The 26641-nt window shown below is 38.8% G+C and overlaps 1 protein-coding gene across 8 annotated transcripts in view; it reads left to right on the top strand.

Annotated features, from left to right (window-relative positions):
• Positions 1-26641, top strand: part of MACROD2 (mono-ADP ribosylhydrolase 2) — an 862160-nt gene that overhangs the window by 609352 nt on the left and 226167 nt on the right. For all 8 annotated transcript variants that reach the window (XM_027453320.3, XM_072035275.1, XM_027453322.3 and 5 more), the window contains one exon: positions 915-988. In XM_027453320.3, coding sequence (XP_027309121.2) covers positions 915-988 — 74 coding nt within the window. The remainder of the gene's footprint in view (positions 1-914; positions 989-26641) is intronic.

The following is a 26641-nucleotide window of genomic DNA, read 5'->3' as shown; positions in this document are numbered from 1 at the left end:
TGTATGCAGCTGTATGCCAGATTTCATGACTGTTTCTGTCTAGAGCCTTTGCTTGCTTGTACATTGTGCCTGCAGCTCCACCTCTTCAAAGGCTGTTCTATTAATCTAACCTACTGAGGGCTATTCATACAGCTTATGGGTTTTTATATTTAAATCCTCACAAAAAATGATTTGCTGCCCTCAAGTTAGAAATTTAAAGGAAAATTAAATTAAGGCTGCCTAAGTAATGAAAGCATCTTTAGATTTGATAGATAGAGACCATCAAAGCAAAAAGACTGTATCCCTAGAAAGATTTCTGATATTGTTTAGTGCTGGGGGGAGTTGCTATTGCTAGTATATCATGCAGTATCAGGCCTTAAATTCATATGCTTATGCTTCATGAATTCTTTAATTTCCAAAGTTGTTTGTTATGTTTTAGGTCATAAATTAAGAGATTTATAACTCAAACATTTTTATCCATATGAGGCCTATGGCATTAGGATCATAGTGTTGTATAGTTTTGCTGACAGATGGATTAAAGAAAGAAAGATCTTACGCCTTAAGAAATGTCTGAATTTTTCTTGTGTGCCATGAGATGTAAGCCTAGCATTTGTTACTGTGATATATGTTATATCATTGCCTGCCTAGCGCGACATGTGTATAACTCTATTGTTTCTAGTGGTCTTGTGCTGTGAACTTCTAACCAGACTTAAAACAAAACAAGCAAGCAAACAAAAACAAACCTGGGAGTGTTTTAGGGGACACCTAAATAGTGTCCCCTAAAACTTCTAACCAAATCTTTAGAATAGAGCGGTCACCAAATGCAGTCTCAAACCTAGTCCAAAGAAGGTGGGTGGCAGAATCCAGATTTTTATTTTATTATTGGGGTATAAAATGTGTGCCTTCTATTTATTTCTCATTTCTTTTGTCTTTAGGTTTTCCAAATGAGCCTGCTGCTGTCATTGCCCTTAACACTATTAAGGAATGGTTAAGCAAGAATCACAACGAGGTATGAAATAAAATATAACTTTCACAAATTTTTATTTATGCTTATGGACTTTGGCTCTGGAAATGTAGAAAGAGTAAACACCAGCTTGAGCCTTGAAGTGAATATTTAGTCTAAAACAAATGAAACCAGGTTAGGACAATGTGACTGGGGGAAGACTGTTACATTTTAAAAGCTTCACTGGAGTTCAGGGGAAATACCTTTGTTTGAAACCATACTGTGCATTTCCTTTGTATTGTAATCTTTCCTGGCAAAGTAAAAGACTATTCTCTTTCTAAGCCGTTTCTGAGCGTCACAGTTTTCATCTAATAATGAGGAGATTCTTGGAAAGGAAATGTATATAATAGTTGTCAGTGGAAACAGTCACCAAAGGTCAGCGGTGTTCCAGAGGTCACTTTACAGTAAAGAGCTGTATGATAGTATTTCCTATTTTTATTAATTTTTGATTTGCTTACAGTTAAGTGTTCATTTTCCCTGGAACACCTGCTAAACTTGTGACACAACTGAATTTTTAACAGGACTGGTGTTCTTCCAGTGACAACACTATGGTGATTATTTTTACAAGACAAAATGCTTTCAACAGAATGATATCCATATCTTCCCTTTCTAGGTTTTTTTCTTGCTCTGGTTTTTGTTCTTAGCAGGCTGATAGTTTCTAGCATTGAATTGAAGAATGCAACAAAGTGATAGAATAAAATAATCATTATGTCTTGAACTGAGGATATGCCTGTTTCCTGGTAATGACAGTCAGCAGGCAGATCTCACACGGCTGAAGTTGTTGAGTATTTTTGTATGAAGGTATTTAACAAAGCTTGGAGTGGAGAAATATTAGGCACAGGAGCATAATTAGTAGTATATTTCTTTTATTCATATGTTTGGGGGGCCTTATTGTTAAGAGATTCTGATAAACAAGGGTAGCGATTTAGTAGGTTGTAGGAGTTTTTTGTTTGCTTTTTGACCAACTTTGAACTGAAAGGAAATACTATGATGAGATTTGAACAGTAAATTGAGATATACAAACCTGAGTGCCAAAAGGTACGCCAAGAAACGTGCATGTTTGGACAATGCAGTATGAAGCACTTAGCAGCTTTCTTTCCATAGATTAGATATTTGAGCAGTGAAGCAATTTTGGATGGACACTCATCTTTAACACTAAAGATGCGTAAGTGTCATCTTACCAGCCTAACTACAGTCTTTATGTTTTTTGAAAATGGAGTGTTAGTGCTTAACTATATTTTAATTTCATTTGGTTGTATTTTTGCTATATAATGGAAGAAAAATAGGCTATTTATTTATTTATTTATTTATTTATTTTAATTTTGGAACTAAACTTTTCTATTTCAAAAGCTGAGTGTGTTGTATATATACCCCTTAATTACTTGTTTCTTTGTGGCATTACTAAAAACAAAATAAAATGGTTTGGTAGACTGCCTATCAAATGTGTAGTTGTTTTCTCAGTGAAAACTCTTTTCTGGAGTATTCTGCTCTGGAGTTCAGCTGTTGCTTCTCAGCTGTAAGACAACTTTTGCTTCTAATGTACACTTTGAGTCTTCCCTTTTTCTGCTTCTGGCATGACTTGGCCTGCAAGCCCTTGTATGCCCTACACATTCCTTCTTTCTTACTTTTAGTTAGCATGTGCGCTGCTTCCCCCTATTTTTTTGGTTCCTGTCATAGGCTTCTGGTGAGTTCCTTCCCTTGTTTTCAGAAACCTTCAGCTTTGTCTTGGAAGGAGACTTGCGGTTCACAGCACAGTGATTGAAATGGCAGTGTTTATCGTATATGTTCTTGTCTTTTATCTGAGCATTAAGCACTTTGTGCAAATGTTATTGAAATGCATAAAATTCCAACACATTTGTGGTTTGCACAGGTTACTGTAAACTAGGAACACCGAATAAGCGTGATTCCTCCTTCCTCACTCAAATGCCTTCCCTTCTATTTCCTTGGTTGTCTTGGCACTCTAGCTCTAAACCTACTTACTCACTCCCCACAAATTCCAATTTCATCTGTGTTCTTTTTAAGTTAATAGTTGTAGTTTACAAAGTTTGGAGAGTGAAAGGAGCACAGGCTGTCCTGACCACAGATGTATTGTTAAAAATTATCCTATTAAGCTTACATCACAGTTGTTTTTTTTGTCTTATTTTTGTTGGTTTTGTTTTTCAGTTTGGATTACTATAGTTAATAACTGTAGTATTAAACATTTCTGAACACCCTGAGTCAAAATGTCATGATGCTCAGGTCTCATGCTATTTGGCGTGCCTGAAGGCATGCATATGATCAATTTGCAGCAATTATTACCTATCAGAGAATTCAGAAGCAAACTCAAAGAGCTTTTGTTAATTATTGAAGAAAATGGCATACTAGATTTCAGTCAAGATAGGTTTCGAGGGTAGGGCTATCCATAGCTTTGTACTTTCTTGTACAGTGGTTTCTCTCTTCATAAACTATTCCTGCAATCTACTGTCTTGAATTTTAGATTGTGGCATACTGGCATATTTTACATGTCATAAGTAGGTCAGCAGCAAAATAAAAATATTTAGTACTTCTACTGAAGAAAGCAGTGACTTATGCAGTGAAAGGGATCTTTGAGAAGCATAGAGTTGTTGGGTTCCTGTTTAATGCTTATAGGAAGGTGTGTATAATTCAGCTATATTAAATAAACTGCCATAGCTCAGTGTCAGGTGTTATTCTGACCCATCGTATTTTGCATATCTTTGTTCCCTTGGATTAGATTTTGGGCTTTAAGTAGTAATATTGTACATCACCCAAACTTTTCCTGAAAGTAGTTCGTTGTACAGCAACCTAAATGACAGGGACTTTTTAATGTCTCAACAATATAGTCTATTCTTACTGCATACCTTGCAATATAGACCTTTCTGTAAACTTTGCTCATGAAGACAGAACAGCTCCAACTACAGCCACTGGATATTTAAATGTATTTAAACTCACATGTTCTAGCCTAGGAGCAAAACCTTTTCCATTTGCTGTGAGGCCAGCTTTTCAGAAGGCTGCCCGTGTTTCACTCCTGTTACGTCTATCAAGAACCACTCCCTTGATGCTGGCTGTGCTATCAAATGGGTCAGTGTCCTGCTAACAGCCTCCTCGCCTGAACAAGAGGCCTTTTGCTTTTGGCTGTGCTGAAGTTCAATGAATCAGTTGCCTTCTTCCTTTCCTTCCTTCTTGTGGAATCTGCCTTGTCTTCACCTGAGAAATCCTGTCTGGGTTCTGCTCCTTCTCTCACAAAGATGTTTGGCAGCCAGTTATCCCTGCGATAATGTCTGGTGCTGGTCATCCTCAGATCTCAGACTCTGCGTGTAGGGTGTGTATTGAATGAACTCATGAAATTTTAGTGAAAGATAGAGACCAAAATGGTAATCTGCTCACTAGGAAATGTGCCTACATGGCAACACACTTAGCAAAACCAAATAGGTAAATAAGATGGAAACACCTGACATAGTTATAAGTCTTTGTTGTGCTGTACGGCAGCTGTGTCTTATCTGTCTTTCTGCATCCCAGGAAACTGTGACAAATTTGTGAAAGATAAGGCAATATTGTTGTCTTCTCCTCTCTACCTTCATGTAGTGCTTTGCCTCCTTTGATGCTAAAATGAAGATTTTATCCAACCTGATATTAATTCAAAATACAAATAAATCAGTGGCTATGTTCCTAAGTCTGCCTGGGGCCCTGAAAATAACTGAAATGACTCCGAAATGTCTTGCAAGCTGTGTTAGAGTCCCAGGAAGTTCTCTGTCATAGTATTTACAAGAAAAGTGATTTGCAGTTAATGAAAGGTTTTCTTATCCAAGTCCATTGTTGTGCTTGACCCCTCAGGTGTTTGCATAAAAACTTATTAGCATGCTTAACTTCGATGTCACTCAGATGAATGTCTCATTACCATGCAAATGGAGTTAGCTCCTTTCTGAGGTTAATTGTTACAAAGCAACAGAGAGAGATCTATTGTAATTTACTGAACGCCAAACACCAGCTAGGCAGGGCAGCAGCCTAAAACTTAACTACATAAAGACCGCTAGGGAAAACAGCAATATTGTAAGTAATGGTTAGTACTTACTTGTATGTAACACGCAGCACTCTTCTGGTTTTGAAATGCAACTCTAAGTCAAACTAATTTCTGGCCGTGTTTTACACCAAGGTCTGCTGACTTGCAGCCAGAGGGCAAATCTAGTTTAGAAGCTGGTAAATGGCGTTACACTGTAAGCATAGAAATCCCTCGGAGCAAGCTTGCAGGAATGGCAACAGTCAGCACTACTGGGTTAATTTACTGCAGACCACCTAGGCTATCTCTTTAGCAAACTGCATTTTCACATTTCGCAAAGTGCTCTGAAGGTTTAATAGAATTCTTCAGAGCACAAAATAGAATTGGATCCCATCCTTTAGGAATTATACACTGGCATTCATTTAAAAATGCACATTAAGCTCTTTGAACAATTTGAAATGTTTCTTTCTGGGATAATTTGGGAAGGTCTGAGATGCTGCCACTTGACTTCCCATAACGTATCACAAAGGAAATGTGACACCTTTAAATACTTGTCCCTCCCGACATTTTAGGAGAGATGGTGGCGTTATGTTTGTTGGTGTTCGTTTTTGTTTTGCTTTTGTGGCAGAGCATTGGGAAATTTAGTAATTGTTATTTACTTGTACTTTAGGATCATGCTATGTGTCTTGAAAGGGTGAAAAATAAAAAATGTTCGTTGTGTGCCTTACCTTATGTCACTGACATGAAAAGCCTCAGGACCTTTTCCCTGCTCAAGAAAATGCTTTAATTTAACAGCACATTTAGCTCAAAGTATTGTTCTTTCTCTTGCACAATATCTCTCAACATTTATTACGTCCCTCAGTAGAACAACAACCACAGAAGTGTGATTGCAATATATGCTTCATTGAAATAACTGATGCAGATTAAAAGCACATAGAAGGAAAATAAATCAGCACATTCCTGATTCCTTTTCATTAGAATCACTTCTGAAAAGAGACTTTTTTACTTTGCCTGAAGCACAGTAGATTTAGATTTTAGCAAGTAGTTATGCGCATCATCCCAGTGTGGTGGTGTTTGTCTGTCTCCTCCCCCCCAGTAAATAAATAAATAAATAAATAACATCTGCATTTCCAGCATAACAGGGTGAGCAACGTAGTCCTGGTACAGGTGAAATTAGTGGAACTCTGTTTTCAGTGGCTGGGGCAGGATCCCAATAGCTCATTACTTGTGACCAAAGTTTTCAGGAGGAAACACCTGGTTTCTCAAGTTAGGCACACCACAATACAGATGCCCTGCACCTGTGCTTCATTTTGTACTGGGCTTCATCCAAATCGCGGTGGTATTTTCCACTTGGGAGATAGTTCAAGTGAAATTACCTTTCCTGTGCACCACTTCCCGTATGTGCGTGTACTTTGCCATACACAGGGAGCTGGGGTGTGGGAGCTGAGGAAACGTTCCCTGCAATGGGACACGTGGAGGTGACTGCACAGATTGTATCAGCTGGTTTGCAGAGAGGTGGACGTCCTTCTGGGGAGGGACCTGGGGGGACAGTGCAAGGAGTTGCCACCGTTCTCCGTTGCGTACGGCAGGGTGACAGGCATGCCTGAGTGAGCTTTCCAAGCCACTAGAGCATTGTTCGGGGCACATGAACGTGGTCACAGCATCGTGTTGCATGAAGCGCTCTACAGGTGAGCATGGCACCCCGTGGTACCCCTCCAGGTACCGCATTAATCTTGGCAGTACCTGTGCTACACAGCGGTGCCTTACATAGGTATATATGTTGGAGGTGTGAGTCACCAGGGAAGGATCACTGCTCATGTCTGTCCCTTCAAAATTGGGTCAGGCGGCTAACAGAGTTCCTTTACCCCTGAGCCCATCAAAACATCAGGGCAACTCAATTTCAGTATTTCTGTAATGTGTGACTGAGAGGTTGTTTCACTGTATTTTTAACTTTCTCTCCCCCCTCCCTTTGGTGGTCCCTGCAACCTAATTTAGGCTCCTCATTTTTCAGAGACAATTAAACAAAGTGGCATCTTGAGATGAGGTCTTGTCTTTATCTCTGCAGATGGATGCAGATGGAGACTGTGTCTTGGAATATGTTGTCTGATGTAGTTTACTTTAATGTAAAGTCAGTTATATTCCCCTAGGCACAGCAACTAAATTTCTACATTTATTCCAGAAAAGAATGGAATAGCAAGCTGACAATATTTAATTAATGCAAGCAAATATTTTTCTAAAAAATGACACAATACAGACAATTCCTCCTAAGATAGTATTACTTTTGGTTTTGGGCAGCTAGTTTTTATGCTTATGGTTTTACAGTTGTCAAAAAAAAAAGAATTTTTTGGGGAAAAAAAAAAGGCGCATATATTTATGCCTAAGGTGACATCTTTTATGGCAAGTTTGGGCCTGTGCTGACATGTATTTATTTTCAAGTATATTTATTACTTAAAAATAAAGCTCTCCAAATATGGGTTTCTATTGAGCCACCGATAGATTCTCAAGGACAGTAAGGGTGCCAATAAAAATTCAGGCGGCTATTTTGGTAGCTCTTATATGCCACTATCATTTGATTAACATAATCCCCCCTCTCCCCCCAACACCGTTCTCTTGGGTAGGTTAAAAAATGATCTCCTTTCTATTTCTACATTCTAATTAGGTGGTAATCATATGCTGCTCTGATTGAAATGAAAATCAGCCATCATGCCACTGTCATCTAGCTGAAGTCGAGGAAAAAATGCTTTTCAACTTGTACAAAATTAAAATGATTTACTCGCTCTGTGTAGCTGCTCTCTCACTGGGCTCAAAGAGATTCAGTGCTGTCCCTAAAGCCCAAACCTAACTATCATCCCAACAGACAAGTCATTTTCTGAAAAGATAAGTAAGCTGCCAAGGCAGTGATGCTTTCTTATATGTTCTTCAGACTGCTATTCAGGTGGAAGGATGATAAAGCAAAGCAGACAAAGCCCATATTCATTATACACAATACCTTATTTATTAAACTTAAAAAGCTTTTGTTACTTTTGATACAGCTATTAAGGGAAGGCAGGAAGGCATCCCTCTTGGAAAAACATGTTGCAGCTCGTGATTGCTGTGGTTGTCCCACGTGGCATCTCTGTCGCTCACTTGTGACCAAATACAAAACCTTAAGAAGGGAATAAGGGGGGAGACGTGGCTTCCTGTCACCCCATCCTCACCCAGACAGTTGAGGAAACCCACTTCTATATATGCTGTAGGTCAATACATCTTTGTGAAGATTTAAATACACGTAGTGTACCACAGAAATAATGTCTCCTATAACTCCAGTTCAGCTAATTAATGCCATGAATACAAGACAGGTCTCTGCATGGGTTCTTTTGTGTTTACACTAGTTAACCATCTAATAATTGAAATTTGCCAAAGCATTTGTTCCTTTTATCCTTACAATTCAACAGCAGTTAAGATAGCAAGAAGCTGAATAGTTAGATATGTCTGTAAAGCATGTAGGTAAATTAACAAAGGGATCTTGCTTTCTTTTTGTTCTCTTGCTTTCTGTGTATTTGGAGGAGCCTGGTTGCTGTAGTGAGGACATGTAAGAACAAATTCCAAAAACGTTACTTTTTTCTTTCCTGTTACTTCTTGTATGACAAAAAGATCATGATAACATCCCTTTATTTCAGCATTGGCTTTCAAACAGAAATCCCAATAATGCTAACAAAGAGGCCCAGCCTTCATTTTGGGAAAATTTAGTCATTGTAGCTACATTTTAGGAGACAGTTTCCTTTAAGTTGGCTTCTGCTCCTCTCCCTGTGGATACCTGGAAATAAATAACAATCTGTTTAGCTCTTGTGAGATATGTGGATAAAATACTTCATGAAGTAACAGAGAAATTGCTGTTAGAATCTGTTTTCAAATGAGGGAGAAAAAAATAGTTGTAAATGTTTTGATATACCTTCATGTCCTACAGAACTGTATCGTGTGTTGTGGCTGGATCCTAGCAGGAACTGAGCAGGTGGGGGAAGGGGAAGTGCAGGCAGGAGAAGGTTTGCCTCTGGCTCTGTGGAGTGGTGCCAGGAGGATCCTGTGATGAAGATGGAGTTTTGGGAGACTCAGCAGAAGGATGTGAGGCGTGACCTCCTGAGGAGCACCCAGCCTCCTGCTCTGCAGCTTGCAGAGGATGTCAGATTTGGGATTTCCTTGGGCTGCAAGGGTATCAGCTCTTTGAACCAACTGAGGTGACGTGTCCATTGGTCTTTGCAGACGCGGAACACCTGGCTGTGTGCTCTGAGCCTCTCTGAGTACCCTGGAGGTGCTTAGCCCTGCACCCAGTTTGAGCTGGATGCATGCGCGGCCACGGACCAGCTGACGGCTGTGCCGCCTGCCTGGCCGCAGCACACAATGCAGCGCTGAGTGAAACCGCGCTGCTGGCATGGTCAATGGCCCTAACGCGTGAGCCAAGAGCACACGCTTTGTTCTGCTGGCACTTTCCTGGCATCCTGCAGAGCGTACGATGTCTGCTTTTCGGTGCTCTGTTTCCAATAAACTCAAGTAGCTGTTTTGCTTCTGGAAAGCTGCCGCCTCTGTTCAACTTAAGCTCTGTTCTGCTGCCTACAGTTTTGCCCAAGTAGAATGTCCAGCACGGCATGTGAAGGTGAAATAATAAAATGGAAAAATACTTTAAGTGATTCTTAGTTGAACAACCATCTCATATCATGCTACGCGGGGAGAATCTAGTGCGAGGTAGCTACCTGTAAAGGGAATATTTTCCTAAGTTTTATTCTGTCTTACCATCTAAGATTTTTATCTGACCAATGTCTACCATCATCTCTGAGCATGTTAGCCATCAGCACTAGGTCACAATCAAATCTATGCAGGATGAATCCCGCATGGGATTCTTATAGCCAGAGTGCATTCCCTGTGAGGGAAAAAAAAAAAAGTTTATTGCTGCCAGACTACAGCATCTTGACATATAGTTTGAGATATATGATTCTGACATTTAATAGGTTAGATGATATTGGCCACATACTTCATAGGTTCTGTATCATACTGTATTCCTGGGAAGGTGAAAAATGAGTCTGTCTACTATATATGAAATGACAGAACAAATGAGAAAGAGTGCTGTGGATGTGGGGAGCATTGACAATAAGAACATGTTTAAATGTGGGAATGACTGACAGGCTTCCAAGATGAAATACCTGTTAATTAACACAGAACAATTTGTTTAAATACAAAGGCACAGATTAAGGATGTGTATTGCCTTCTTACTTAGCCTTCAGGACAGATTATTCGACTCTTCCATTTTGAGGGGATTTATGAAAAGTGGAGAATAAATTATTCCTAAGGTGAGCTATGATATTGTTTCCTTTAGTAGCAGCAGAGGTAAACAGTGCTTCCTGAGAAGAGTTTTGGGAAAAGGCTACAAAAGGACTCCTGCTCAGATTCTCACCTTGCTCATAACGTGTTCTCTCTTGAGATAAGAGTGAAGGTTCATATTTACTTCCACAGGCTGTTCACTGGCATTAAATCTAAACGAGGTTCATTGAAGTCTTTTTTTTTCCTTTTTTTTTCTTTTTTTTTTTTTTTTAAATCAAAAAGACATGCTTTGGGACTGGTAAAGTAACTGGAAAACAGTCAATAGTTTAGATGACCAATACTGGTTGAGGATTAAATCAGAATTAAGTAGGTTAAAGAGCAACGTAATTGTACAGTTGAACTGGAAGTCAGTGTGGCAGAGCATAGGTGTCATGTACACGTGTGATGCTGCCTTGTAAATAACCAGGTTGGAATTGCCCATGTCTTTTCTTTTTCCGTCTTTCCTCATCCTGATTCAGGAGTGCATTGTAATATTACCAGAACTGAACTGTGTGTATGGGAGTTCTCCTGAATTTGGGATGCTTTTCTGAACCATCGGTACTGAACTTTTCTAAGCCAGTATATGTCTTGTCTTGGCTATTAGAGTGAAAATTCCATGTGCTAATACACTGCTGTGTTCTTTAGTACTGTAGTCTTAGGGGGAAAAAAATAATCTAAGAAGCAGCAGCTACATGGATGATCAATGGACAAGAAATCCAGGGGGATAGGTGTGTCTTTATGATTTCTCCCCCCTGCAAGGAACTACAGCCTTTCATTAGCCCATCTTTAATCATGCCAGGTTTGACGAGGTGTGAGGAAGGGTTTTTCAGGGTCTGCATTCTTTCCTGTTGTCTTTCAGCCAGCTTTTCAACACACCAGGGCCTGAGTATTCAAGCCTCAGTCCAGCTACATGTTCTCAGGTTGGGGGGAAGGGTTTTATATGCATCTTTTAACCTCTTTTGCTGGAAATGTCACCTTCCATCTCACCTTTGGGTTTTGTAAGCCAAAAGTTAAAAGGTTTAGCATTCTAATTGCATATTCATAATCTTATCCTTTAGTTGAGATGTTAATTTATAACTGTTGCTTTATTCCCAAAGTACAGCATATTTGATTAATTTCATTAATTCTTTTTAATTTTCCCTTGTTCTGCAACACTATACGTCAAATGTCTTTTCCATGTGTGGAAGAAGTCTTTGAGCTTGCACTGCTGCTTGCTGTTTTGAAGTGAATGCAAAACCTTGCCCTAATGTGAAAGAAACTTATCATACAACACTTTGAGTCCCCTGAACTCAATCTTAGAACCTGATATGTGTCAGATGATAACCTCTTCCCTTTGGGCATTTAAACAAATATCTTCCGTTGGGAATTCATACTAATAATATACAACCTGTATGATGATAACCTCATGATGGGTGAATATTTCAGAAAGCACAATAGGAATTACATGCTTTAGCCCTACTGACTTTCCTTGTGACTCTGTTGCGTCGATGCTCTGTGTTCCCTGTTAAAACTTCTCCCTACAGACACCATATTAAGTTCATTAATATTTACAAAGCAAACATATTTCCCTTCAGACAGTTGAAGAACAACTGCCCTTGATTTTTTTTTTTGTAATTATATGTGTATCGATACAGCTTTGGAGATATCTTAAGTTCAAAATCTAATTAATATGCGTGCTTATATTTGTAAAATACCCTAGGCCTGTTTTGTTTTGTTTTCCAAGAGTGATCTTTATGGGATATGTCGTATGAGAATAGATCTCATTATAACTAAAGGTTTCTCATGTGTGAATGCTCTTAGGATGGGGTTTGAGTCTTCATGGAAATTTGGAAACTGCCTGTCACGCTGTTGGTACTGAAGCCCCTATTAGCAAGGTGGAGATGTGGATATAGGAAACTGCAATAGCACAGACGATCAAAGATATTTGTAATTCAAAGCTCTGAGTGTAAAACTAGAGGGTAAGCTTCTGTAGACTAACACTAGTTCTCAAAGCTTTCCTAAATTTCAGCTGAGAGAATTTTTGCAGCACAGTCACTAATGAGGAAGGGCAGGCATTCGTATCTTTAATGATGGCAGTGTTGGCGTTTGTTAGAGAAGGTAGATGAAAAGAATGAATTGGCTCCCATGTTTAAAGTGTAAGTATTTACAGAAAGGATAGTTGTATGTTTACTAGTGCTTGTGTTGTTGCGAGCATGGTGTTTCAGATTCTGCAGGGCTCAGAGACAAAGATGTATTTGAGGGACAATCCCATCACAAGCAATTTATAGCTGTGGTATTGCAAAAATAAATCTAGCTTGTGTGATGCCTCCAAATAGTAGTAGCTGAGAAAGAAATAAGTGACTAAGATTTTTGGAGACTATTAGAGAATAAAGAGTTCTCTACAGACAGATAATAACAAGTATATATATTGCTTTAGCGCTCAATTGCCCAATGAACTGGGATTTCCAAGTAAATGGTCAGGAACCTGTCATTATTGGCAATTTCTGGTCACTTTCTAGGTTTTGTATGTGGGGAAAGAAGGGTCCTGCTGTGATCTGATGAGCAAGGGTCTGGCAAAAGACGGCAGACGCCTAGCAGTGGATAGCAATGAGCAGTACATGCACTTTTTCCCCTTGGTCAGGACTGGGAGTAGGCAAGAGCAAGGTAGGCTGACATGGTGTCTCGTACCTAGAGTATTGCAGGAACTTGAGGAGTGAAGTACTGAGAAGCTATTTGATCTGGTTTCTCAGCTCCCAGATAGCCTAGTTGAAAGGGAAAGCTGCAATAGACGTTGAAAGCACAGTGTTAGCTACTGGGCTTTCTGAGCCTTGCTGGTGGAAAAAAGTTGATTTTGGATGTCCTACATATCCAGAGTGGTTGTGTAGACTAAAAATGAACCCTTGATGTAAGGATCTGGCAGGTTCCGTGCTTCTGGCTCTCCCCTCGTTTGTACTTTCCTTCTCTTTGCAGGTTTTTCTTTTCACTCATCCCTGCTCTGCCCTCTGCGAATGGCAAACTTGTCTCTCTATTTTGTGCTCTGTTGCCTGGACATTTAACAAAGCATTTTGCATCAGGAGAGAGGAAACAAAGAGTGTACCTCTGCTCTGGGTCTATCTTGTGTTGCAGCTGTTGTTTTTAGGTAAGATTTCAAGTCCAGCTGCTCCTTACTGACCCTGTGGGAAGTGGCAGGTTGAATCAATTATTTGACATGCACATTCTCTGTTGGCAGGATTCTCGAGAGCCTTATAATGGCACAAATGATGTTACTTACTAGTGCAAAAGAAAGTTACAATTGGGTATAGCAATTAATATGCAATTAGGAAGGCATTCTTTTCTGTCCAAGTATTTTTTTTTTCTAGTTATTTTTAGATTTGAATTGACTGAATGGTTGAAGAACTCCTTTTGGAAAAATGGAGGGGGTTAGTATTTTTTCTGCATTAGCTTTGATTTTTTTTCCCCTCCCACAGGGACACTGTTACAGCACAGACAGCTGTTACGTAAAACAAAATTGGACTCAAAATGCTGTCAAGCAACTTAGTATCTATGAACTATAATGGAGCCCTCCTATGTCTTAATGATGCATTGTTTGTTATACACTGCATTACTGCTTGAACCTACATCTGTTTAGAGAAGCAGTGAGATTTGAACTTAATTACAGGATATCTCTAAAAACAGTCTACAGATGCTGTGAAGGTATGTTGGTAACTCACTGTTGTTGCTGCCCATGGTAGTGATGCTGCCCAGCAGGCTGCAGGGAGGGAGGGTTGACAGGCGTTAGGCTGTGGGCATGTTGAGATGTCAGCATTATCAGAAATGACAATGTCCGTGAGAGAAAGAAGAGAGCAGTCGTAAGCCCCCTTCAGCCGTCGGCACCGCTGCCGAGGCTGCCAACAAGGGTATCAATTTTTGCCAGCTCCTGGAGCATTTCTTGTGGTGGTGACACTTGCTGCTTTGGAAAGGGATTGAGACAATTGGCACATTTCATGCAGACCACCAAGCAGCCCCTGCTGCTATCTGCATCACCTGGCTGTGTTTGAGCTAATGGAGTACAAGCAAAAAGGGCTCTATGCTTTATGATAATCTCCTGAGCTCTTGCATCTCAGTTTCAGACTACATTAGAATTACATGGGTGCTAAGTAAACTTAGTAGTTTAGAGCTGTTGTGTTCCCCCCCCCCCCCCGGTTTATTTTCTCCTGTTCTAGAAAGGTGGCTTTGAAGAAATGTTCTGTGGTTAATGAAAACATCTATGAATGTAAAGCTTTGTTTCGTGTATAATTTAGAAAGTTTCATCAAATGAAAATATATGGCAAGTATAGGGTCTTGCTGTCTGGGTGACCTCTGTGGGCTCTTGCTAAAAGAGGTCAAATTGGATCTGTGAACTTAAAACCACAACTAAACTAATTAACGTGGTAGGAAAAGGTTAGCAAATGTGATATAATTATTCTTAGAACTGGGTCATAATTTCTTTTTCAGTTGGTCTTCTAGCATGTTGCCACACCACAGTGCTTTCCATTAATAATGAAGACATTTTGGAGAAATAGTATTAGCAGCTGGTTGACTGTAGTTAATTGACATATTATTGTATTCCAGCACATTCTGTCAGGGACTGCTGTGAATGGCTTAAAGGCTTCTAGGGAGAACTTAAGGAGAGATAACCAAAGAAGTTATTTTAACTTTAACAGTTCTCCAACTCCGTATACCCTGATTCTAGAAGGCAATTTACTAAAATACATAGAGAATTTTGATTTAGAAAATACTGATGCAATGGTCTTAATAAATTTTGTCTGTGGGGACGGCACATAAGCTCCTGTAGGAGTAGGGCAAGGCACTGAGCATTCAGAGTGTTTTAAAATCAGAGTGACTAAACGACATAAATCCATTTACTTATGGATTTAATCCTGGCTGCTTTGTCAAAAATTGGAGTAATGAATTGACAAGGAGTTTAAGAAATGAACCATGTATGTAACTGAGGCATGCTAATTACTGTCTTTTCTCCCCCTCAAACTTAACAGAGTTTCAAATGAATGAATCTTTGTTTTTAGAATGAGGACTAAAGAAGAGAGTCTGCATGAAGGGGGATGGGGGTTACTTATTGAGAGAACAGTTTTGTGAAACAAGATTAGCAAGGGGATAGCAAGCCCTTCACCTCTAGGTCATCAATTCAAATCCAGACCATTTTGTTCTTGTCTGAGAGCTTTTTAGCCTTTGCACCAACCTGGCCCGTGTAGAAAGAGATGCAGAGTGTGGTTTTGGTCCCTATCACAGCTGACGTGACTCTAGTAGTACTGATTAATATTACATATTTAGAGTCTGATCCTGAGGTAGCAGCACCCAGCTGGAGGTTTTACTGTTCTCTCCAGAGTAGCTGGGATTAAGCACAAAATAGAAAACGGCAGCCTCTAGTGCTGCTAGTTTCAAATGTTCATGGACATTTAAAGGAATTTCTTCTCGGATGTGCTTATGGAAGGAAATGGAAAGCAAGAACTTCAAAGGAACTGAGCTATTTGATCACAGAACATTTTATTGTGCAGTTAATTACGTAAAATAGGCTGAGCTGAGATAGAGCTCTTAGTGATTTTTTTTGCTGTGTGTATAATTAGATATACCGAGCTGTTTCCTCAGCTGGTGTCAGTCTGCTGAGCTGTATTTAAGTCAATTTGCATCAGCTGAGTAGCTGGACCCTAATATTTAAGGAACCATTGACTGTTTATTATGCCACAGGACATACAGCCAACCTCCGTACCCTAAGGAAGCTCCGGCCAGGATGTATAAAATAAGAAACATAGTACTCTCTTCATTTTTAAAGTAATGATGGACTAATCTCAACCTGCAGCACTTTTATTTGATGCTTATTTGAATCTATAGCAATAGGATATAGAGGTAAAGAAGGTGTTTTGCAGATGTACTTAGGTTTTTGGTACTTTGGAAAGGAACTTGTGGTGAAGGGTTTTGATCTCTGTAGGCTGTGACCAGGGGGCAAAAATAGCAGGCATGGAGAAGTTTAAGGTCAGGGAAAACAAACAAACAAAAACCAGTTTGAGCTCTAGAAAAGCTCTTATCATTGAGTGATGCAGGAATAAAATAGTAAATGAGGTAATGGTAGTTGATAAGGAACAGCCAACACCACTCTGTTCCTGCTTTCTGTTCTTTCAGAGACGTTTTACATGTTAAAAACAGGGAAACTCCCAAATGCAAGTTTCCAGAGTCTGGTTTTAAAAGACACCACTAAAAACATCTATCTGCCAATATTTAAGAATTTAAGTTTGAGGCCAATGATACTCTGAAGCATCCTACAGCTGAAAATGCAGCAATCTGGAAGAGGAACAGCATTCTGTATTAATTAAATGATTAGAACAGTACTTCCTTTGAATACTGCTCAAGACATCCATGAATATTTTTAGTACTGTATGCCTTGAAGTGCCCGGTTTCTTGCACTCTGCTTATATGTCCAATACTGCCAGAAACAGGATTGACAGAAGCATTAAAATCGTTTTAGAGAATGTCAGTGTCTAAGTCACTGGGAGTAAAAGTCTGGTTTTGTTATTTGAAATAATCATGGATATCCTGTCTTCAACATTAATTCAAGTAATAGAGACTTGTGTCAGTTGAGAGACCTGACTTTACTATCAATATACACACGGTAGTATTTTTGTGGTGAGTGTGTGAGACTGCTTCCTCTGTACTTTGCACCCAGTGAGTTGCTACTTTTCTGCACCAGAGAACAGCTGCTTGGGTCTGAAACAGCATGGTAAGATTAATGGATTCAGAAAAAGTGGCAGTGTTCATCTTTTCATCTTGTTCCATCCAGAATAAGAAGAAATATCTTTCTTTATGGCCTGAATAGCCTTGTTGTTTGTTCTTAAATACTGATGCTTTTTGATAATCTCAGAATAGTTATTGTATGATCAGAATTGTATCTTCATGCACGGGGTAGGAATGAGTTGCACAATGTCTGAAATAATTTCATTTCACTTTCCTGATTATGTATAGGGATTCAGTAATAGCCTGTATTCCTCTGTGGTGTGAAAGCAGTTTACTTGAAAAGTTTATAATGCACCTAGTGATTAATGGAGTAACAGTCGTTTACCTCAGAACTAATTCTGCTTAGAAAAGATGATTTGCCTCACACTAATTATTTCTGTATTGTCCTTATTTGCATCACAGGCATTTCACTGCTCTTCATCTTAACTTATTAAATCCTTCTTGCTCATGCATGAATCTGGACAGCTGGATACCACTAATGGGGCAGCTAGTGCTACCCAGTGGTCTATAATCAACATTCTGTTGCCACACATTAGCATCACACCACATGCCTAAAAGGACTAAAAATTTGATTTGTAAAGCAACAGCTGATTAGTGATGATTAACAAAAAGACTAGGGGGTGGTGGATATTGTGTAACACTGCTTCCAACCTTTCAGGATCCAGCAAAGAATGGCATATCTGGAATGTCAGTGTGAACAAAAATAAATGAACCATTATCTAAATGCTTTTATCACTAATCATTTCTCTAAGGTTGCTTAAAACTAAATGCATTTAATATCATTTAAATAAAAACAGAGGTGGAATTTATAAAACCATGACAAAGAAGGTGTGTCTATTTTAAACAAAACATATATTAATTTGTTCATCTGCAGTGTCAAAGCAAAACAAGGTGACATAACCATCATAACTATATAAAAATATCATATTAATAAATATACCTTAAAAGTCTGGCAAAATACAAGAGACTCCCACACACTGAGGTTAATTTGTAATCTGTAAAGGGAGAGAGTTCATTTTAGATGCACGGTGAGATACATTGTAAAAACTCAAGTTGCAGCAGTCAATATCGAAAGACCACTGAAAACTATATTCAGTGGCTTCTGTATAACCTGCTTATACCTTTGTAATAGCTCCGTTTCTTCAAACTGCTCCATATGTGTTATCTACAGAAGTAGGCAGAACTATTTGCACTTTGAAGTTTTGGATGATGATGTTTGTCTTTATTTATAAAAAGCGAAATGAACACACATGCACACACACGTCCAAACCCCCTTCCAAGCCTGTGTGAATCCACCAGTTCATGTTTTTTTTTCTTCATCCTGGGAACTTAGTATATTTCTCTGTTCATCTTCTGCTCCTCTAGCACTGCAGATTGGTCAAAGACAGGAAACAACTATTTCTTCTTCTTGCTGAGGTGGGATTTTAAATGGAAAACATCTTTGCTGCCTGTGTTCAGGTGCTGTTGGTATTAGAAGAATCACTTGGTTGGGAAATTCCTTTTGTTGTGTTTTTACAGTATTTCCCTTATTTCAGATTCCTGCCCCCCACAGCCTAAGATCAAATGTAAACAGGGCCGTGGGGATGGAAGCCACTCAAGCAAGCAATATGGCATTCCCTTGGTCCAGTAATGCCACAAGTCCAGATATGGTCTCTGCTTAGATTAATTTTGTGGGTTTTTTTTGGCAGCAAAAAAGATGACATAATATACCTGTGTCTTTCATATCTGGTAAGGATTAAAAAGCAAGCAATAAAACCGAACAAACAAACAACAAACACTCATATATCTAAACACTCAATATCTAAATATTATACAAAAAGTGCATAAGTTATTCTCTTCCTTCTGTCATACTCCCACTGGCAGCCTGGCAGCTAGTGAAAAGGCAGAAATATTTGCTTTAAAATTTGGAAAGTAGGTGAAATACTAGTTGCTGCTCTCTTAGCAATAAACCACAAAGTGATGTGAATTACAGACCTGATGGTGCACTTGTGAGGTGACTATAGACAGAGGAACTTAATGCAATCAAAGTGTACGTAAATAGCCTACTAATGCACAAACTGCTTCAGTTTATCATTGCAGTGGACATTATTAAGATAATTATTTTATCCTTCATGACTTGTTATTTTGTTGTGCTGTTATATAAATCAATCTAGTCTAACTAATATGTTTTGAGGGACAATTTTCATCTCTTCTTGCAGAAAAGGATTATTGTGGAAGGCAGCCTTATTAAAGACTTGTCACTTCAGAGATCTGGTGACAATAAACGCTTGGCTGTTCATTTACTGGCAGGACACGTTTCTGTTAAAAACAAAAGCAATGTAGGAAGTGGCATGTAAAAAAAATTGGCTGTCTAGCTTGGTGTCTTGGATGGTTCTATTTCTTGTCATTTTGCTTCAAATCATGTCAAGTTGGGCTTCAGACAATGTCTTCAGGGCATTTTGTTTCACCTTCGGAAGATCAGGAGGTGCTTCTCTAAAGTGTATAAAATGCAGATCAGGATGGAAGGTGAAATTAATTCTTGACCTAGGTCTTTCATTTACATCTTATCACTTTGCTATTTATTTGTTTGCTTGATTGAAAATTGGAACGTGAAGTTGTACAACAAGATCATAGTTCTGTGTTCCAGCAACAATGTGCTCCTGTCCTGCTCCCCATCTCTCGTCCAGCCTGGAAATACTCATGTGCTGGGAATCGTGGCTTGCTAGCTAAGGTCTGGTGCTGCTGGGCTAGCTTTGGTGGTGGACAAAACCAGGGCTTTTCAGTGATGCGCAGAAATGTTTTCTGGCCACCTGTTTGTTAGCATCACTTGGAAAGGCAGTGTAGATGGATTTGTGTTTTGCTGTGTAAGAAATGCATCTTTTCCTTCTTCTGGAGAGGTCTGTGTGCAACCTGTGTCCCTGCAAGGTATGGGGACGCTTCAGGCTCAAGGCAAGGTGTTAGAGCTGAGTTTGAGAGCCACTTCTGCCACAAGGTTGAGAGCAGCAAGTCCTGAAGTCAGGAAAGCATTTCTAGGCCTCCAGGTTATGGTTAGTTTCTTGCTGTGTATTTCTTGCTTCTTTTTTCTGCCTCTCCCTAGCTTAGTTACCTTCTGTGTACCTACACAATATATGACGTTTGGGTGGAGAAGGTTCTCTTGTTTACTGTCTTTCATTTTCACTTCATATGCTGTAATAAAAAACAGCAAAAGCATTGTTTGTACTTGGTAGACATCTGTGTATGTTTTGTGCTTATATATAAAATGTTAAGGCTGGCCTGTGAATGTCATCAAACATCCCCCTCACTCCCAAATTGTAATTAAAATTGCAGTGACCTTAGCAAGTACTGGGGGGTGATTTATTGTTAAGTATATGTTGTACAGTATAGGCCTTTGAGGGGATCAAGGACTGTAGTTACGGTTTTGTATACCAAGAGAGAAAGCAATTTGTTGTGCATTGCCTTGTACTCTCATTTCGTATCAAACCTAAGTTCTTTACGATGATCCGTGGTCCCTCTGACTGCATCAAGGTGCCATATAGGGCGTTTCCTATTTCATGAGAATACTGAAAGGGTTTTCTCAAAAAGAAAAAAAAAATCCACATTTAAAAAAATCTCCCTGTGACCTAAACATTTTCCAGATGATTATGAACAGTCAGCCATCTGTAACTGCCACTGTGAACACCCAGTTAAATATATTTCACCCTTCCCATGGGCACATGGATCTTTCAACTATTTACTCTGCTTGTTAAATGGAGAGTTGCATGGGAGAAATAAGAGTAGGTCGTGCTAACTTCAGAAGGGAACAAATTTAGTGGAAGTGAAATTCCAGTGAAAGTCATGCTGGTAAATGTATACAAATGATTGTGTGACTGGGGTGTTTTGAGTGACTCGCATACACCAAAGTAAACATTGCAGCTCATCATGGCCTTAACGAGACTTGAAACAGTTGCCATATACACCTGTTGTGTTATTTTTTTTTTTGTGATTTATGACTTTACTAAATATAATCTGATTTATCTATATGGCTTCAGTAATACATTTTTGACTAAACTGACCTGGTTCCTGATAATGATATGGAGCAATGCTTCATTGTTGTAGTACAAGTCATGCATTAGAGTGATGACTTTACAGAATATTTGTCAATAAATTCTGCAGATTTTTTGGTCTCTGGGGCAATAAGAATCAAGCAGTGCTTGCTGATCGGTCTGCATGTACCAGTTCTAGACGTATGTGTAAATAACAGTGGCCAATAAAAAAGTCTATTTATAAACAATAAAATATTAAAAGGAAATAATTTCTTCAGCTGTTTTCTGTGAACAGAAAAAAATCAGAGAAGTGACATTCAGATGCTTAGAATACAGTAAATACCAGCTTTGTTCTGGCTTTGCTTGCAGTGAAAATGAGTCAACAGGGAGGCCACAGGCTTCTTCACGGTGGAGCATAGATCATTACCTTTGGTAAAGCCTTCTGCAGAGGGACTCCAAGGCCTACAGTTTTGGGTGGGTTTGGGTGGAAACACATGGATACTTAAATTTCTGTTGTTGTAAGCCTCTAGTTGATGGTTTGGGGATTTTTAGGTCTGATTATTGCCAAAACATCTACAAATTTTACATTTTAAACTAAAAAAAAAAAAAAAAGTAAAAATAGCAATTTACTGTGATAGCTTCAATGTACACTATATGGCAAGCGCTTGAACACTAAGAGAAGGTGCACCAAGAAAATTAGATCAAAACCTATTCTCTGGAATTCAATGTTTAAGTAGCGTTTTACATCTTTGGAATGATAGTAGAGGAACACAAGGCATTGTTTATTATTGTAATTATAAGCTCACTAAAGATGACAATAGGCAGCAAGTTTAAGGCAGGTCTGCCAAAGTGCTCCATGTGACAGCTCCTTATACTTGTCAGCAGTTTTTTTCCAAAAGCAATTTGCTTTAGTGAACAAATTCAGCAAACGAACACTAATGTATTTGCATACAGCAAAACAGCAGTGACTGGCAGTTGTTGATAAAGATGCATCACCCTCTGGTTTTGTTTCTCCTCATCCACATGGAGGTGAACTGGGAATGTGAAGGCTTTTTATCGCTTCCACATGGATTGTCTTTGTACAATGACAACACTGCAAGGCCAGGCACTCATTTCTCATTCTGTGTAACAGTGAAAAGAGTCAATTATTTCTGATGCTTCAGAGGTTGGTCTTCTGTAAGAATACTTAAAAAAAAAAAAAAAAAAAAAAAAAAAGTAGTGGCTACATATTAAAGGGCTCAATGGCTTTTCTCAGTAATTTTTTTTACCTCCCTCATCACCCCTCCCCTCCCCCCATGAAAGAAACAAAGCTGTAGCTTTCAGACATTCATCATGAACATTAATTATTTTACTATCTTTGGCTTCCAGGACTAGGAGATTATGAGGAATGTAATAATCATTTTGTTTTTTGTTTTTTTTTTTTTTTTGAAAATGATTCATATTTAATGTGGTTAAGTAGGAGTACTGGGTCAGCAAGTGAGGGGAAATACACATCAAGAGAGTTTATTGGATTTTGGAATAAATATTTTATCATAAAGCACTCCTTAATTACATATGGGTAAATACATCTGGGGAGTGTGAAGTGTGAAGTTTATCCTCAAAATTCTTTTTCAGGTCCAGGCTGGCAAAATCTTTTCAGTCCTGAAGTAAAAGTTACTTTGGGGAACAAACTGTGATTCATATAGTGCAGAGTTATGAGTTAGTTTGATTCTTTGTAGTTCTATTTACTTTTTGATGTAGGACAAGATACCTTCAACATTTTGCAGCAGTAATGCTTGCATAATAAAAGCTTTAACAAATGTATTGGTTGTAAGGGACCTAAATGCAATCTCCCTTCTGAAGAAATCCTAAATGAAGTCTTCCTGTACTGTCATTATTATGGAAGGATGCTACAACGAACTGATAATTACTTGTCCAGGCAGATTTATAATTTAATTCGCATACTGATTCTTTTAGAAGTGACACTGAAAATATTCCTACCGGATGCCAATTTAAAATCATACCTAGAAACCAAACCTTACTGTGAAAAACACGACAGGATATGTCTTTTTGAGTAACATCAAAGATTGCTAGAGATAAGCTGACAGGGAAGTTATTTAAACCTAGATGTATCCAATCTCCTTGTAGTAGAAAACTAAGTTTTCCAAACAGTGAAAGAATTTGAATTTCAACTTCAACTGTTGAATAAAATATGTGAAAGAATAATTTTAAAAAATAAATGGAGCCAGTGCACAAATGAATAAAGTCTCTCACCACTGAAGTGTAATTACAATGTCACTGCCACTTCTCAGCTCCTGGCAGTGAGGCTTGGACAATTTATTGCATGTAAAGACCAGACACTATGTGACATCTAATGTATAGCCCATTTATACGGCTGTACTCTCTAGCCCCTGTCAGGATATGACAACTATATCTCAGAAGATTTTCATTGTTGAATCGTATACTACAAAATTTCATGAGAGCATTGGACCATATTGGACCAGAAAATTGGTGTGGTGTTGGATTGTGTCTTGAAAATTAAATCTGAATTCCTTGAGTCTGGAAGTTAGCACTGGCAAATTTGCCAACTTTACTTGTACAGTGATTATTACTGCTATATTGTAGGAAGCTCTCTGTGCCTCCAGACAAGGCATGCAAGACCTTTTACTCTACAAGAGTAATGGTGAGGAGGATGTTGTCTGCAAGTATTCTCTTCCTTTTGGTCCTTATATCTGCATAGCATAGCAGAAGGTCAAAATAGACAATAGAGTGGAGTCATCAATTAATTATTCTCTTTCACCCGTGAGTATGTTGCACAATTTTTGTAATTTCCTCAAGGATTATTAAAACCTCCCTTGAGACCAACAGGAAACTTCTGAAGTTTTGGGTGAGTTTACCATCCCCTTTTTCTGCATCCGTTTAGGCGGATGCAGCTTGTTACTCTATACGGAAGGTAAAGATATAGCTTACGTATGGGCTGTATAGGGCAGAGGATGTTGTGGTTTAAAAATAGGTTATTTTTCTATGCTGAAAGTCTCCATGGGCCTGAGAGCATAGTGTATATGTTTTGACAACTCTGAAAATTGCCTCTTCTTCTTAGAATATATGTGTAGGCATTGTGCCCTAAAATAGGAGGGTGAAGCCTTTAACTGTTTTTTTTGTTTGTTTTGTTTTTTAAAATAAATATAGTTTTGTCAAAATCGGTAGCAGTTTGTGTTACTTTTTCCCACAAGTTCAAGACGTTCTACAAAACATTTGCTTGATTGTTTTGTTGCTACTGTTGGTCAGATGCATACACATCTCCCTTCCCTGCAGCTGGCTTTCTGGTGCTGAAGATGTGTTTTGCACAGGTGGAACAGCAGACAGGTGACTGTCTACATCTGAGAAGAAAGTCACAGCTGACGTTTTATGTCAGTTCACACTAAAATAATCTGTTGCGGAGGGTTCAATTTTCATCTGTCAGAGCATTTTCTGCTGCTGGGGAGGATGAAATTGAACTGCTCTGTGGAGGGAAGGCTTCCTTTTTCCTGAGCAGGTGAATTGCATGACTGTGGTCACTGTGGAAGTTCCCCTGAATTGAGCTAGGTGCGATGGGCAAGCAAGCTCTTGGAGGATAATCAAATAAAAGGTGTTTATGTAGTGCCTTTTTTCCACTGTTTAGAAGCAAGGTGTAGATTATCTTACTGTGGGATAAATTATTTCAGAATACTGCCTGTTTTCTTCCTTTGCCAGATAATAGTAATTATTATTATTTAACCCTGTGTTGAGATTAGCGTGAACTCCAGAAAAAAAACCTCAGTTACTGAGAGGTCTCTTAGGTAGAGATTCAGGTGTTGTGTAGTATGAATGCTACCTTCAGTGCACTTAAAAAAAAAAAAAAAATAAAATAAAATCCCCAATGATTTTAGTCTGTTCATTCTCTTATCAATTTTAGAGAGAGTTTTATAATACTTCCATCACCTTCTAGGATGCAAGGGATAGGGAGTAACATCTGTAAAAAAAAAAAAAAAAAGTACAGTGATTCAATAACCTAAAACTCCTAAAACTGACTACAATTAGGATTTATTACCATATTTTTGTAATTTTGCCATTAGCCCCTAAGTTTAGGATGAATACAGTGCACTCAAGTATTTTACATATGCCTATGTTACTCAAATGTTTGTCTTATGTCAAGCATATCTCATGAATCTCCAAAGCAAACTCTCATTAACTTTAAGTGAGGGTTCACAAAAGTTTTCCATGAAAACTGGTGTCCTGAATAATCAAGTAACCTTTGGAAACGTAACCAGAGCTCCTAGACAGTGAAGTACTTCTGACAATTTTATTTCAGCTGGACTCCGATACCTCAGATGGAAATACAGACACATCTGAACTGCCAGGACTGTGCCTCAAAGTAATTGTCACCATATGTCCACTGTCATTTCCAGTCTAAGGTTCCTTCAACCAATATCATACTGTGATGGTGCTACTATGTTGTAGGCTGGTTTGTGGGCACTGTGCCTAGAAGAAAATCAGTGTACCTTAAAGCAAAATGATAGCACTATTATTTTAGAAGGTCACTGAACATCTTTTTGGCATCTGGCATTTATATATTAAATGGGGAACCCTTCAAAATGACATTTCAGGTAATGAAAGCTAAACCAGTTCGAGGCCTGGTACATACCCATACAGTGCTGAACCAGTGCCAAAGCACATCAGTGCTTTTCTGTGGGATCAGTGACATTTAAGACCTGGTATTACGAAACCATCACATTCAGAAATTCATGCCTTCTACTGAAGACAAGTTTGCCATTGTTACTTTGTGGTACTCTAAAGACAGATTTCTCAAAATCTTTCAATTTAGGCTTGGTTTTTAGTAGGTTCTTTTCCTAGACTGATTACAACTTATAATGCAGGCCTTGTGGTGACAAGCTTACGTTATCCCAGAAAGCCCACTGGGGCCATCATACTAGTTCAGGTCTCTGGTTGAGAGTTCCTTGTCATGGGTGACTGCTTTGAGGGGGCATGAAGCAGGCATTTATTTATTTATTTATTTTTTAATAGATCGCAGTAGCAGATAGGCTGCAGTAACAGACATGACTGGATCGTGTAAATCCCTGGTGTAAATTGTTGATCTGTTGTTCCACGTTTGTTTTCAGGTTACCAAGAGCCCATTCCCAGTACTGGAATGATTGGATTTTTTCTTTATGTGAAGCAACTGATTCAAACGTGTCTGAAAAGTAGAGGCCCTCTGAAGTGGTGTGTTGCATCTTTGTGTGCATAACAAGAAAATGAGACTGGAGATTTTATGCAGTAGAAAAGTATCAAACATATGACTTTACAGAGCAGGACAGTTTGCTGAGCTGTCTTTATAAACCTTCTCATTCTGAAGCCATGTTTCTTTGGCAGAATATATGCAAAACATTTAGTGGCTAATATGCTTTTTAACCAACTACTCTCATTCCCATTGCACTCTGCCTGTTTGAGGCTTCTTTGATTTATGGTTTCTTGACTTTCAGACACATCAGTGTACACGTATTGTTATTTTTTTTTAACTCAGTGTCAGCAAAATCACTGAAGCTGTGCACAGAAGTGGAGATTCCCACACATGTACTCTTAAACTAAAGTAGTTAT

This window comes from Anas platyrhynchos, chromosome 3 (genome assembly GCF_047663525.1).
Source record: "Anas platyrhynchos isolate ZD024472 breed Pekin duck chromosome 3, IASCAAS_PekinDuck_T2T, whole genome shotgun sequence".
NCBI classification, from domain to species: Eukaryota; Metazoa; Chordata; class Aves; order Anseriformes; family Anatidae; genus Anas; species Anas platyrhynchos.
Note: the sequence above shows the minus strand (reverse complement) of the source record. Positions and strands in the feature narration are given on the sequence as shown.